Source organism: Penaeus monodon, unplaced genomic scaffold (genome assembly GCF_015228065.2).
Source record: "Penaeus monodon isolate SGIC_2016 unplaced genomic scaffold, NSTDA_Pmon_1 PmonScaffold_3529, whole genome shotgun sequence".
Classification (NCBI taxonomy): Eukaryota; Metazoa; Arthropoda; class Malacostraca; order Decapoda; family Penaeidae; genus Penaeus; species Penaeus monodon.
This window is the reverse complement of record NW_023658262.1, coordinates 9,843-23,255: the sequence shown is the minus strand read 5'-3', so window position 1 is coordinate 23,255 and position 13,413 is coordinate 9,843. Positions and strand designations below refer to the sequence as shown.

Here is a 13,413-nt window from a genome sequence, read left to right as displayed (position 1 = left end):
TATAAAAAAGGATTGAAATTTACAATAGTGAAGAACAAATCACAATATCATCTAACAAAAAAGGTGTGTATATGATATGTACATCCAAAACCATCAACCTTTTTTCAAAATAAAATAATTAAAATCATATGAAATATTCTTATCCCATTCATGAAAAGGTTTTTCTGCGAGATATTCTTAACTTAAAATCCTTCTGAACTCTTACAAATTGAAATAATCTCACGGTAAATGCTACACGAAAACGTTATTAAAAAAAAAAAAAAAAAAAAAAAAAAATCCCTTTCCCACAAAATAGTTTGGGCGTTTTTACCCTTCATTTTCATTGTTTTAATCCGCATGTTCATACAAAAATATTAGCACAATTCTCAATGGCTGAAAAATCCACAATTTACAAATTAAATTCATAAAAGTGAGAAACTAGTTAGGTATCCTCTTGGATTTAATCTTCAAGTCTTGTTTCTACAATATTTTTTCTATCATTTGCATATTTTTTTAGATATAATAACATTAATGTTTACACAATACGTATAGTATAACTTCGTATACAGTTACTTCGATCTACACGCATTAAGTACTAGTGTCGGCTTCTTATACCCGTTATTTTTTGAGTAATAACATCAATATTTACACAATATGTAGTATAACTTCATATAGAAATACTTCGATCTACACGCATTAAATACATACAAAGTATCGAGCTTCTTCTACTCGCCTATTTACTTCTGACTTTGTGGTCTCAAATTTATATGTTGGACCCTCCCTCTGGCTTGTGCACGACCATAAAGTGGAAAACATAAACTGAGTATATCTGCCTTCTAAAAAACTCATTAGCTGTCGTGCTATATACTGCCCAGATATATCTATTTACATTTCTATACTAGACAATGTTTATACATGTATATAAAGATTACACAAACTTATATACATTCATGTAGTATAGATAGACATCTATACACATTGTAGTGAAATGGATATAGGTCACAGATTTCTACTGCATGATTTACTCAGGCCCACTCTTCCCTTTCTGAATGATTCTTGCACAAGACCGGTTACTGAGATGTGCTCGTGCTGTGTAATGAAGCCTATGCTTAAAATAAGAGCTGACCAAATTATAAAACAGTAAGATATACTAAATTTCCATTGTTTTCAAAGAAATATTTTAAAACCTCGCGTATTCAGGTAACAGGACTTCCTCAATTACACATTATGCGAAATCATCTAGGCCTCTTCACATCCTATCTAATAAATAAAATTTAGAAAATCTGAAAGCGGGAAAATTAGAACGACTTATCACAGAATCTACATATATATAATATCATATATCATATATATATATATATAATATTATACTATATATATATATATATACCTCCGTAAGACAACGTATCCGTTGGCAAACTTTCATCATCAAAAACGATAATAGATTTCACACAATCCTTCTTACAGGTAATTTCGCAACACCCCACCCACCCCTCCTACTATTCATGGATCATCGGCCTTTCTCCCTATCTTTTTTAAAATATGACGTCACTGTATAAATCGTGTGCATAACAAAGATAATAATCAGCCTAGAATCATTATATCAAATATTAATAACAAAACTTGAAATAAATGTGTTTCACTTTGACGACTTTACCGGAAATATGAAATCGATTTTTATTTACCACTTCTTGCATCTAACGATTCATGGCCGACTTCGCCTCAGAATGTCCGAAAACACAACAATTTATTCGACGAAAATCTATATTTTCACTTTAGGCCAATGCCTTTTAATAATTATATGCAGATTTCCATATACTATGCAGGATCACTAGATGGCTAATCATTTCTTTTCATTACCTGACTTACACTAAACTTTCCAATATCTTGCTTTATAAAGCAAGGAGAACAGATCAATTTTCAAACTAATTTGGGCGCCTGCTCTCGACTTTTTACACAGGCTCTGATGAAACTCCATTAGTACATGACCATAACAAAAAGTACATCCAATTTATTCCATTTACATCGTAAGACGGCAGAAAAAGAAATGCCTGAGAGCGACGCCACTTGGGCGATGCCGCCCTCCGTGACTGTCCACCAAGTATATATAGCAGCGCTCACCGCCCAGTGTCCAAGCTGGAAGCGACACTTTTCGCTCGAAAGTATGAAGGCTCTTGGTAAAGAACACGAAACGATTCCACTCACAAAAGATCTTGACAAAAATGTGTAGAAACAGGCTTTAATTCGCCTGAAAAAAAATAAAGAACCAGAGGAAAAAAAAAAACATATTCCATTGTTAATTTTCAAAAACTAAGCAATTATATGAGCCTTTATTTCAGTTACTATTCATGGGCTCCATTCCTTATATTCCGGTTACTTATATTATTATAATAAGCGGCGGCGGAACATGCTTGCTTCTATGCATACAAGAAGCTGTAAAAGAAAAAATCGCGTCGGCAGCCGGCTGAGACCTGAGCGGTTGTATATATAGCTAAACTTCGTAATTCAAAAGGCTTTGTGTTTTTTTTCCCATTAGCCTGATTCTGGTCGACTGTATCTTGTGCTCAGCACAGCTCGGTGTGCCGTACCGACGCGGCCGACCATGCGGTGCTAGCCCTACAAGCGAAGCTGCCAGTCACTAACCCCCGAGATACAAGACCGATCTCAAGACCGTTCACTTTGATCTCCCCTTTACTCCCACCCCCTCTACGGACATCCCTTCGTGGCGACCTTCCCCTTATGCCCTTCCCCCCACGCTAAGCCACTAACCCACTACTCTGCCTACCCCTACTCTGCTCTCACCCCTAATATCATCCAACGCCGAATGATTACTATCAAGGACCACCGAATATTCCCTTACATTTACCAAAAGCGACAGAAACAGCGAGCAGCTAGTAGAAGAGGCACGTCAGATAGTCGTCGTAACGCGACGTCAAGATCCCCTAACCGTACCTCCCACTGCCGTGCCCACCGTCCACCAAAGCACACTGTGGAGACCAAGCAGTTCGAGCCGATCGGAGCCAACACCCCCGCCGACACTAACCAAGACGAGCCCTACACCACCAAGGAGCCACGAGCAATCTCGTGCCCGGCCGTCAAGTACGTACAGCCCGGGTCAACGTCAAGCCCGTCACCTACATTGCCCCCTCTACTCCCATTGCCGTCCTTCCTATGCCCATGGCCTTCCCTACGTCCACGAACTCTTCCAATACGCCCACCTACCTGGCTTCGTGGCGCCAGCCGTCATCCAAGCTGACCCCCTAAGAGAGTAACTCCAACTTTCCGGTCATCCTATAATTCTTACTCACAAAAAAACGACACTTGCCCTGATGGAAACTCATTGTTGGATGCGTGTTCGAATCAAACTACGTACGTTTGAATGTGGTTACCACTCGCTCAGTGAAATGAACAGAAAAGTAAGTTGACATAACAGCTTCCCCGAAAATATAAAAAAAAAAAAAAAAAAGGATTCGAAATTTACAATAGTGAAAGAGCAAACCACAATATCATCTAACAACAATACGGTTTGCCTGCTGTATCATGATATGTAAATCCAGCACCGTCAACCTTTTTACGGAATAAAATACATTAAAATCCACATCAAATATCCTTATCCCAATGCCATAGAAAAGCGTTCTTCTGCCAAGATACTACTTGACTTAAAATTCCTGCACGAACTCTTACAACTTGAAATAAATCTAACAGGTAAATGAACACTACACGAAAAAACCTTACATAAACTATATATAATCATATATATATATATATACTATATCAGTATATATATATTTATATTTATATATATAGATACTTAACTATAATAAAAATAATAATCAAAATACCACATCCCTTTCCTTTTAGAATAGTTTTGCGCGTTTTTATCCTTCCATTTTCATTAAGGTTATCCGCCTATGGCGATACAAAAAATATTTGCCAATAATTCTCATATCTCTAGAAAAAAGTCAACAATTTACAAATGCAAAAATTCATTGAAAAAACCGAAACTAATTTACGAATCATCCTCTATATCGGATTTAATCCTATCAGGTCTATGTTTCTACGGCGTTTTTCAATCATATTGCGCATAACTTCTTTTACATATAATAATAATAATATCCTACACAATTACGCTATACTACAACTTCGCTATAAAGTTACTTCAAATCTACAAGCATTAAGACGCAGTGTCGGCTCTTAAATACACGTTATATTTACTTTAGACTTTTGACTTCAAGATCTTAATCATTGCTACGACAGTGAGTCGTACTTTGTCTCTGTGGAAACATGTGTTTAATGCAAGCGGACCTGGCGCGAAAATGATCGCAGATGCGCGTGCAGAACGGGAAGGAGCGGAGGAAACACAGCCAAGAGATCAGAGTTGTGGACGCGCTCCTGTGAAGACCTCGTTCGTGTAAAGCCCTTAGTGACCTAAATATCTTGTCGTTGCCTCGTATGAGTCTTGTACTCTGTCGCCCTTTTTTTTTGTGATAGACATGCCCTGGCTTATCCCCCCTCGCGATCTGGGCCCTATAGCAAAAACGTGCTACGCGCAGCTAAATAATATTCGTCGAGATAAAATAAGGAACGACTACGTACATTTTGTGTTTACTTCGTGCCCCTCAAGCACCTCGACCACTTCGGCGTTTGCACTCTCCTGGTGTTCTAGCCTTTTCTTTTTTTTTTTTTTTTTTTTTTTTCTTTCCACCGGACGCTTGTGGTGTTCGGTCGCCTACTGTAGGAAGCTGTTCAGATGGTTCACGACCCGTATATAACACTGCCGTCTGTCACTAGCATGAACTTAATGTATGGTGCGCCCAAAGAGACGAAAGAGACGAGGAGCGGCCGGCGTAAACAAATGCGTGTCAGAGTCGAGCCAAGATTTGTGAATATTTGATCATCGCCTGAAGCACGCCCGCGATTTATCAACGTCAAAAGATGAGCGCGCAGCCATGAGAGCAGGGAGGCACTATGACTGAGGACCAGGCCACGAGTGAGGTGAAGCGAGCCAGATGGACCTGATCACTAGCCATGACCTGGCCGGCTAATAGAGGGAGAAAATGGCACAAAGGGCCAGAAGAGCAGGTACAGAGGCGCGCACACGCCAGCAGGACGCACCATCTCGTGAGATGCAGGCAAGGATAGGCCCATGAGAGAACAACGCCCTTTCGCCAACTTGTTGAGGCCTGGTAACAGAGCCAATCTCGCAACTCATGTGTGAAAATGGACAAACTCAGCCGTACACGATCAGCGCCATGCCAAATAGCGTGAAACGAGGAACTAGATGGAGTGAGGTGCAGACTCTAGCAAAGGCGCGAGCGCTTTCAGCCGGCCTGAGGGAGGCAAGTGAAGAGCGCAAAGGCGGCCGTACCGATTGGTAGTAACGTTACGCCCAACGTGGAGAAGGCCAGACCAAGGTTCTGGCAACAGATGCCAGGAGTAGTACAGATTTACACCGGCGGTCTTGCTCTGAGGAGCTCTGTAGGCCAGGAAACCCCAGGGCCTCGCAGCAGTCCGTCGATCGACCGAGCCAGTGATGGGGGGGACCGCTGCAGAAGCAGCTGAGGCAGACCCATCGGAACGCCCTCCCTTGGGAATAGGTGGCCGGACATAAATCGGACCCGGTCAACCCACCTCCGTTGCCTCCACTACCCCTATCCTCCCACCCCCGGGCCCGACTGTTAGTTCACGCGCACGCGCTTCTCCACCCTGCAGCCCCTCGGTCCTCCAGACATTCCTGAATGAAGGGCGCGTAAGCCAGGTTCCTCGATGTCGACGATAGGGAAGGTGGAAACTGTTTTTTCTTCGAGGACATATGTCGCCCAATTTGAAATGCTGGCATAAACTAGCCCAGGAGCTAGGCAGCCAGGAAAGCCGCCCAAGGCCCTGCCAGCACTGAGGCCAGTAACAGCAGCTAAGGCCGCGCCCCCGCGGCTGCGAAGTGCTTGAAAAGGGCATAATAGCCGGCATCCCAACAGGCCTACCTTAACACCAGCCGTCGGCAGAGGCTTTGAAACGCCGTTTTTCGGGCCCACCACCACCTTAGGCCAGGTTATATCGCCGCGCCCACTCGAAGAAGGCCATAGCCGAACTCGTGAAGCGTCCAGGCGCAGCCACTGTCCCCAGCCTGGCTGGGTCAGATGTACCGGAGGCGCATGGCTAAGGAGCGTCGCCCATACCCTGCCGCGCGACCCCCCTGCCCGGCAAGAGATGATCGAACTAAGCAGCTCACCTAGGCACCCATTTTTCGAATTTCTTTGTTGACGCTTTTACAGAGACCAGCCAGACTGCAAAATCTACAAGTCAAGCAGGCACACCATGAGGACCTGCCCAGGTGGCCGCTAGTAGTGAGGGGCCTTCCGGAGTTCCGAGATCCTTCCTGAAGCGTCAACGAGCTGGCTCGCGCCAGCCGCCTCAGCCCCGCACGTGACCTCCCCGCCGAGGCGGATAGGCCTAAAGTGCGAGGAAAATAAAGCATTGCGGAAGCGGAGCCCCCAAGCAACTTTCAAGGCTTTTGTTGTTTGGGCTGCGAGCCAGAGATAGGCCGCAAGACGTAGTCAGTGCCAGAGCCGGAGCGGAGAACACGTTCTCTAACCGCGATGCTGCCATTTCTGATGCCTTCCAGCAGCTGCTCGCAAGGACTAGATGGCCAAGGCTCATGGTCACCATGACCGACGCTGCAGCCCTAAGGCTAAGAGAAGTGCAGTACAGCGCGAAAAACTCCGGACAGGCTGCGAGAAGGGTGCGCCGAAACCCAGCCGTCCTCGGTCACGTGCAAAGGCCCTCGAATAGGGAAGCTGCCCCATCGCAACCAGCAGATGCCAGGTAGGAAAAGGCTCAATAGAAAAAATAGCGCCGAAGACCCATGCCCGCTGACACCCCGGCGGACACTGGCCGGACTGACGAAGCCACTCCTAGTGCGGCCACTGATATGTCCTGGCCACTATGCGACTCTCCCGACGCAACCACAGAGACTCGTACTGTGGGTGCTCACGAGGGCATTGTGTGCAAGCATCAAAGAGTTTGCGCAGTAGAAGAGAAGACCTCGTATGGGCGCTGGCAGCAGCACGGCTTTTTCTTCTTTTCTTTGACTGCGGCCCGGCTAGCCGCAACGCTATATGTGGCCGAATCTGGACGAGACACAATGCCCATTGATGACGGTCCTTAGACTAACCTGAACGCAGAGTAAGGCGTGTAGTAATGACTTGCGACGGAAGCTGCCGTGAAGGCGCTGCACGGCGTTGCAAAGAGGTGCCCTGCTTCCAGAGGCTTGACCTGTGCCAGAGAGTAGTTTACAGCTAGAGCGACTAGCCCACCTTACCAGCCCCCCAGGACAGAGCTCTAGAATCCGCAGTGTCGACTTGATCAAGAGTGATGCGTGAGTTAGAGGTGCCTCCGCTGGGCCCACCTCAAAACTTGCAGCCTAGGCTGATGGCAGCCCCTCCACATAGCCGAGTCTGAGCGGAGCCTTGTTCGGGACCAGGGGGAGGGACTTAGTTAACACAGTGTCTGGTAGCAACTTCCTCTGATAAAGGCCCCAGAAGAAGTGCCCCAGATGGTGCAAAGATGGGCCACTTGTGAGAAAGAAGTGCGAGCGCCCCAGAAGAGTCTCGGGGAGCAGAGGAGTTGACGTTAGGTGACTCTGTGAAAAGAACGGCCGACCCCCCCTCCCCCCCCCCCCCCCCCTCCCCCCCCCGTGCCCGCTTGCCCTGACAAGCTCAGGTAGCCAGCCATGCCATGAAGGCAGACCTATAGGACCAGCCACTAGCTATGATCGGGGAAGATGAGGTACAACATAGCCCGTGACAAGCAGCTGTGCGCTCATAAACCCGGTCGGAAGCGGAGGGCTCATCGCCCGAAGCCTCACAGAGCCCCATCGCGGACGGGGCCATACACGCCGTGGTAAGCGGCCCTCTCTGAATGTCACCTATCGCAATTCGCAGAAGCGGCCGAAAACGACCGTCTGTTGTCCACGTGGACCGGCTCGATGCCGTTAACCATGCCCGACGCCAGGAAGCTACTCCTGCCGGGCCATGCGTGAAAAAAGGAAGATGAAAGTTAGCCCAGTAGCGGCGATGAGGACGTACCCTGCGCAGAACTATCACCGAGATGAGGACGAGCATTCTAGCCCGACGGTGAAGGCGATTGCCAAGCAGGACCGTCCAATGGCCTGCAACATGAGCCAGACCGTCCTCTAGGCGACAGGACGCATACCCCTTGAGCAGCCACTGACAATTACCCGCCCGCCTTCCCAAAGCTCCCTCCAGAAGCAGACCCCAGCATGAGATCGAGCGCAACAAGCCCCTCCAGAAAGCGTGCACCGGATGAAAGATTTTATGTGTCTTTCTGAGAACTGTAATTTTATCTTAAATTTTTATGATGAGTATATGTTATCGACGAGTTTAGATATGTCAGAGCAGACGGCCGTCGCTGCCACCTGATAGGGCCGCCGGACTCCCTCACCTCGTGGCTTCCCTTATGCCTTCCCCACGCTGCCTACCCCTACTCTTCCTACCCCTACTCTGCCTACCCCTATATCCTCAACGCCGATGATACTCTCAAGGCCACCGAATTCCCTTACATTTACCAAAAGGACGAACAGGAGCCAGCTGTAGAAGAGGCACGTCGTCGTCGTCGACGCGACGTCAAGATCCCCCTCCCGTACCTCCACGCCGTGCCCACCGTCACCAAGCACACTGTGGAGACCAAGCAGTTCGAGCCGATCGACGCCAACACCCCCGCCGACACTACCAAGATCGAGCTCACCACCAAGGAGCACGAGATCTCCGTGCCCGCCGTCAAGTACGTACAGCCCGTGGTCAACGTCAAGCCCGTCACCTACACTGCTCTCTCCCATGCCGTCCTTCCCTATGCCCATGGCCTTCCCTACGTCCACGCTCTTCCATACGCCCACTATCCTGGCTTCGTCGGCGCCCCCGTCATCAAGCTTGACGAGGAGTAACTCCAACTTTCCTGTCATCCTTAATCTTACTCACAAAAAACGACACTTGCTGATGGAAACTCATCTGTTGGATTCGTGTTCGAATCAAACATACACGATGTGTTTACCACTCTCAGTGAAATGAAAGAAAATAAAGTTGACATAACAGTTCCCGAAAATATAAAAAAAAAAAAAAGGATTGAAATTTACAATAGTGAAGAGCAAACCACAATATCATCTAACAAAAAAGGTGTGTATATGATATGTACATCCAGCACCGTCAACCTTTTTCGAAATAAAATCATTAAAATCACATCAAATATCCTTATCCCATTCCATGAAAAGGTTTTCTGCCAGATACTCTTGACTTAAAATCCCTGGAACTCTTACAAATTGAAATAATCTCACGGTAAATGCTACACGAAAACCTTATAAATATATATATATATATATGTATGTATATATATATATATATATGTATATTTATATTTATATATAACTATAATAAAAATAATAATAAAATACCACATCCCTTTCCTTTAGAATAGTTTTGGCGTTTTTATCCTTCATTTTCATTATGTTATCCGCCTATGGATACAAAAATATTTGCATAATTCTCAATTCTAGAAAAGTCAACAATTTACAAATGAAATTCATTGAAAACAGAAACTAATTTACGTATCCTCTTGGATTTAATCTTCAGGTCTTGTTTCTACGGCGTTTTTCAATCATTTGCATACTTCTTTTACATATAATAATATTAATATTTACACAATACGTATACTACAACTTCGTATACAGTTACTTCAATCTACACGCATTAAGTACGCAGTGTCGGCTTCTTATACCCGTTATTTACTTTTGACTTTTGACTCAGATTTATATTGCTACGCCAGTGGGTCTTTGTCTCTGTGCGAAACATGTGTTTACATGAAGGGACCTGGGAAAACATGTCGCAGCTGGCGGTGAGCGGAGGAGCGGAGGAACAAGCCAAGAGACGGAGTTGGGCGCTGCTCCTGTGAAGACCTCGTGTGTGCCCTTGTGACCTAATATCTTGTGTTGCCCTGTTATAAGCTGTACTGTGCTGTGTGACATGCTGGTTTCCCCCCTGTATTGTGCCTATAGAAAAGTGTACGGGTAAATAACTTGTGTAAATAAAGGAACGACTGTCATTTTGTGTTTACTTCGTGCCCTGCCTCGCCACTTGGCGTTTGCTCTCCTGGTGTTCTGGGACGTTGTGGTGTTCGGTGCCTCTTGGAGCTGTTCAGTGTTCACGACCCTGTATATAACACGCCGTCTGCCTAGCCTGCCTTGTGTTGGTGGCAGAGAGACGAGGCGGCCGGCGTAACAAATGGTGTCAGGAGTGGGATTTGTGATATTTGATCAGTGAGACGCGCCGATTTATCAAGTCCAAAGATGGCGGCAGCCATGAGAGAGGAGGCTATGACTGAGGCAGGCACGAGTGAGGTGAAGCCGAGCCAGATGGACCTGATCACTGCCATGCTGGCCGGTATGAGGGAGGAAATGGCACAAAGGGCAGAAGAGCAGGTACAGAGGGCACACGAGCAGGCGCACCATCTCGTCGAGATGCAGGCAAGGAAGGCAGAGGAACAGCTTTGCCAACTTGTTGAGGTGCTACAGAGCAATCTCGCATCTGTGAAGATGGAAACTCAGCAGTACACCGACAAGGCCTGCAATAGCGTGAAGAGTGAACTGATGGAGGAGGTGCAGACTCTGAAGGGCGAGGTTCAGGGCCTGAGGGAGGAAGTGAAGGAGGAAAGGCGGCGTCACGAGGTAGTAACGTTGCAAGCGGAGAAGGCAGACAAGGTTCTGGAAAACAGATGCCAGAGTGTCAGATTTACCGGGGTCTGCCTGGGGTCTGTGGCAGGAAACCCCCGGGCCTCGCAGCGTCGTGTCGGAGCCAGTGATCGCTGCAGAAGGCTGGGGACCCATCGGAACCGCTCCCTTGGGAATAGGTGGCGGCAAACTCGGACCCGGTCAACCCACCTCGTTGCCTCCCTCACCCCCTTCCTCCCCCCCGGGCGTGTTAGTTCACGGCACGCGTTCTCCACCCTGCAGCCCCTCGGCCTCCAGACATTCTGTGAGGCGTAAGCCAGCTGAGTACGATGGGAAGGTGGCCTGGGAGGCATATGTCGCCCAATTTGAAATGCTGGCATCTGCCCAGGGCTGGAGCCAGGAAGAGAAGGCCCTGCAGCTGGTAACAGCGCTAAGGGGCCCCGCGGTGGAAGTGTTGGGGCATCTGCCGGCATCCCAACAGGCCTCTTACACCAGCGTGGCAGAGGCTTTGAAACGCCGTTTCGGGCACCACCACCAGGCCGAGGTATATCGGGCCCACTTGAAGAAGCGGACTCGTGAGCGTGGCGAGACACTGTCCCAGCTGGCGCAGATGTGGAGGCGCTGGTAAGGAGGTCGTACCCTGCGGCTGCGGAAGAGATGATCGTGGTCCTGGCCCGTGATTTCTTTGTTGACGCTTTACAGGACCAGCAGCTGCAAATCTACGTCAAGCAGGCACACCCTGAGGACCTGCAGGTGGCGCTGGTGAGGGCCTTGGAGTTCGAGGCCTTCCTGAAGGCAACGAGTGGCCTAGGGCCAGCTGCTCAGCCCCGCCGTGACCTCCGGGGCCGGAAGGCTAAAGTGGAGAAAATAGCATTGAGGAAGGTGAGCCCAAGAACTTTCCAAGGCTTGTGTTGGGGCTGCGGAGAGGTAGGGCACAGACGTAGTCAGTGTCAGAGGGAGCGGAGAACACGTCCTCTCAACCGGATGGATTCTGATGCCTTCCAGCAGTGCTGCAAGGACTGTGGCAGGTATGGTCACCATCCGAGCGCATGTCCTAAGGCTAAGGAAGTGGTACAGGCGGAAAACTCGGACAGGCTGGAGAAGGGGGCCGAAACCCAGCCGTCCTCGGTTCCTGGGCCCCGACTAGGGTAAGCTGCCATCGAACCAGCACGATGCAGGTGGAAGGCTCAATAGATGGGAAGCCATGCCGCCTGACAGTGGACACTGGGGCTGAGAAGACCCTAGTGCGGCCTGATATGTTGGCCACTATGCGACTTCCAGACGCACCACAGAGACTGTGTGGTGTCACGGGGCATTGTGTGCAGCTCAAGGGGCCAGTGGAGGCTCGTATTGGCGTGGGCAGCACGGTGCGGCGGCTGCCGGTATATGTGGCCGATCTGGACGAGCACTGCTTGCTGGGCCTTGACTACCTGACGCAGAGTAAGGCGTGTGTCGACCTTGGACGGAAGCTGGTGAGGGTGCACGGTGAAGAGGTGCCCTTGCTTCCAGAGGTTGGCTGTGCAGAGGTAGTTACAGCTGAGCGACTGCACCTTGCCCCCAGGACAGAGTCTAGAATCCGGTGTCGACTGTCAAGAGTGATGCGTGGAGTAGAGGGCCTCGTGGAGCCCACCCAAAACTTGCAGCTGGCTGATGGCGTAGCGGTTGGGCGGAGCCTTGTTGGACCAGGGGAGGGGTTAGTTACAGTGTTGGTAGCCAACTTCTCTGATAAGGCCCAGAAGGTGCCAGCTGGTGCAAAGCTGGGCACTTGTGAGGAAGTGGAGCGTCCAGAAGAGTCGTCGGGGAGCGAGGAGTTGGTTGGTGTGGGGCCGTTGCCTGACAAGCTCAAGGTAGCCAGCCATGCCATGAAGGAGACCTATGACCAGTGCATGAGGGAAGTGAGGTACAACATAGGTGACAGAGTGTGGCTGCATAACCCGCGTCGGAAGCGAGGGCTCTCGCCGAAGCTACAGAGCCCCTGGGAGGGGCCATACACGGTGGTAGCGGCCCTCTCTGATGTCACCTATCGAATTCGCAGAGGGCGAAAACGACCGTCTGTTGTCCACGTGGACCGGCTGTGGCGTTACCATGGGCCAGGAAGCTACTCCTGGGGCCATGGTGAAAAAGAAGATGAAGTTAGCCCCAGTAGCGGCGATGAGGACGTGGCAGACGCTGACCGAGATGAGGACGAGCATTTGGACGGTGAGGGCGATGCAGCAGACGTCAATGGTGACCATGAGCCAGGTCTTGGGACAGGAGATACCCCTCTGGGTGCCACTGCCAATCTACCGCCGCCCCAAAGCTCCTCCAGAGAGACCCCAGCGAGAGCGAAGAAAGCCGTGCTGGATGAAAGATTTTTGTGTTTCTGAGAACTGATTTTATTTAAATTTTTATGTAGTTTGTTTCAGGTTTAGATATGTCAGAGCAGACGGGTCGTCTGCTTGATAGGGGGGGATAGTGCTACGCCAGTGGGTCTTTGTCTCTGTGCGAAACATGTGTTTACATGAAGGGACCTGGGCAAACATGTCGCAGCTGGCGGTGAGCGGAGGAGCGGAGGAACAAGCCAAGAGACGGAGTTGGGCGCTGCTCCTGTGAAGACCTCGTGTGTGCCCTTGTGACCTAATATCTTGTGTTGCCCTGTTATAAGCTGTACTGTGCTGTGTGACATGCTGGTTTCCCCCCTGTATTGTGCCTATAGAAAA

At 48.8% G+C, this 13,413-nt stretch overlaps 1 protein-coding gene across 1 annotated transcript; it reads left to right on the top strand.

The window, feature by feature from the left end:
- Window positions 1–8,051: 8,051 nt before the first annotated feature.
- LOC119570679 lies at window positions 8,052–9,097 on the top strand. The gene is made up of 2 exons (XM_037918326.1): window positions 8,052–8,148; window positions 8,361–9,097. The coding sequence occupies exons 1-2, from the start codon at window positions 8,052–8,054 to the stop codon at window positions 8,936–8,938; spliced, it is 675 nt and encodes a 224-aa protein (XP_037774254.1). The 3' UTR covers window positions 8,939–9,097.
- Window positions 9,098–13,413: the final 4,316 nt, after the last annotated feature.

Coding starts and splice junctions, on each gene's coding strand:
- LOC119570679 (XM_037918326.1), top strand. CDS start 8,052: ATGAGGACGTACCCTGCGCAGAACTATCACCGAGATGAGGACGAGCAT. Junction 8,149..8,360: donor GCAGGACCGTCCAATGGCCT/GCAACATGAGCC, acceptor TTTTATGATGAG/TATATGTTATCGACGAGTTT.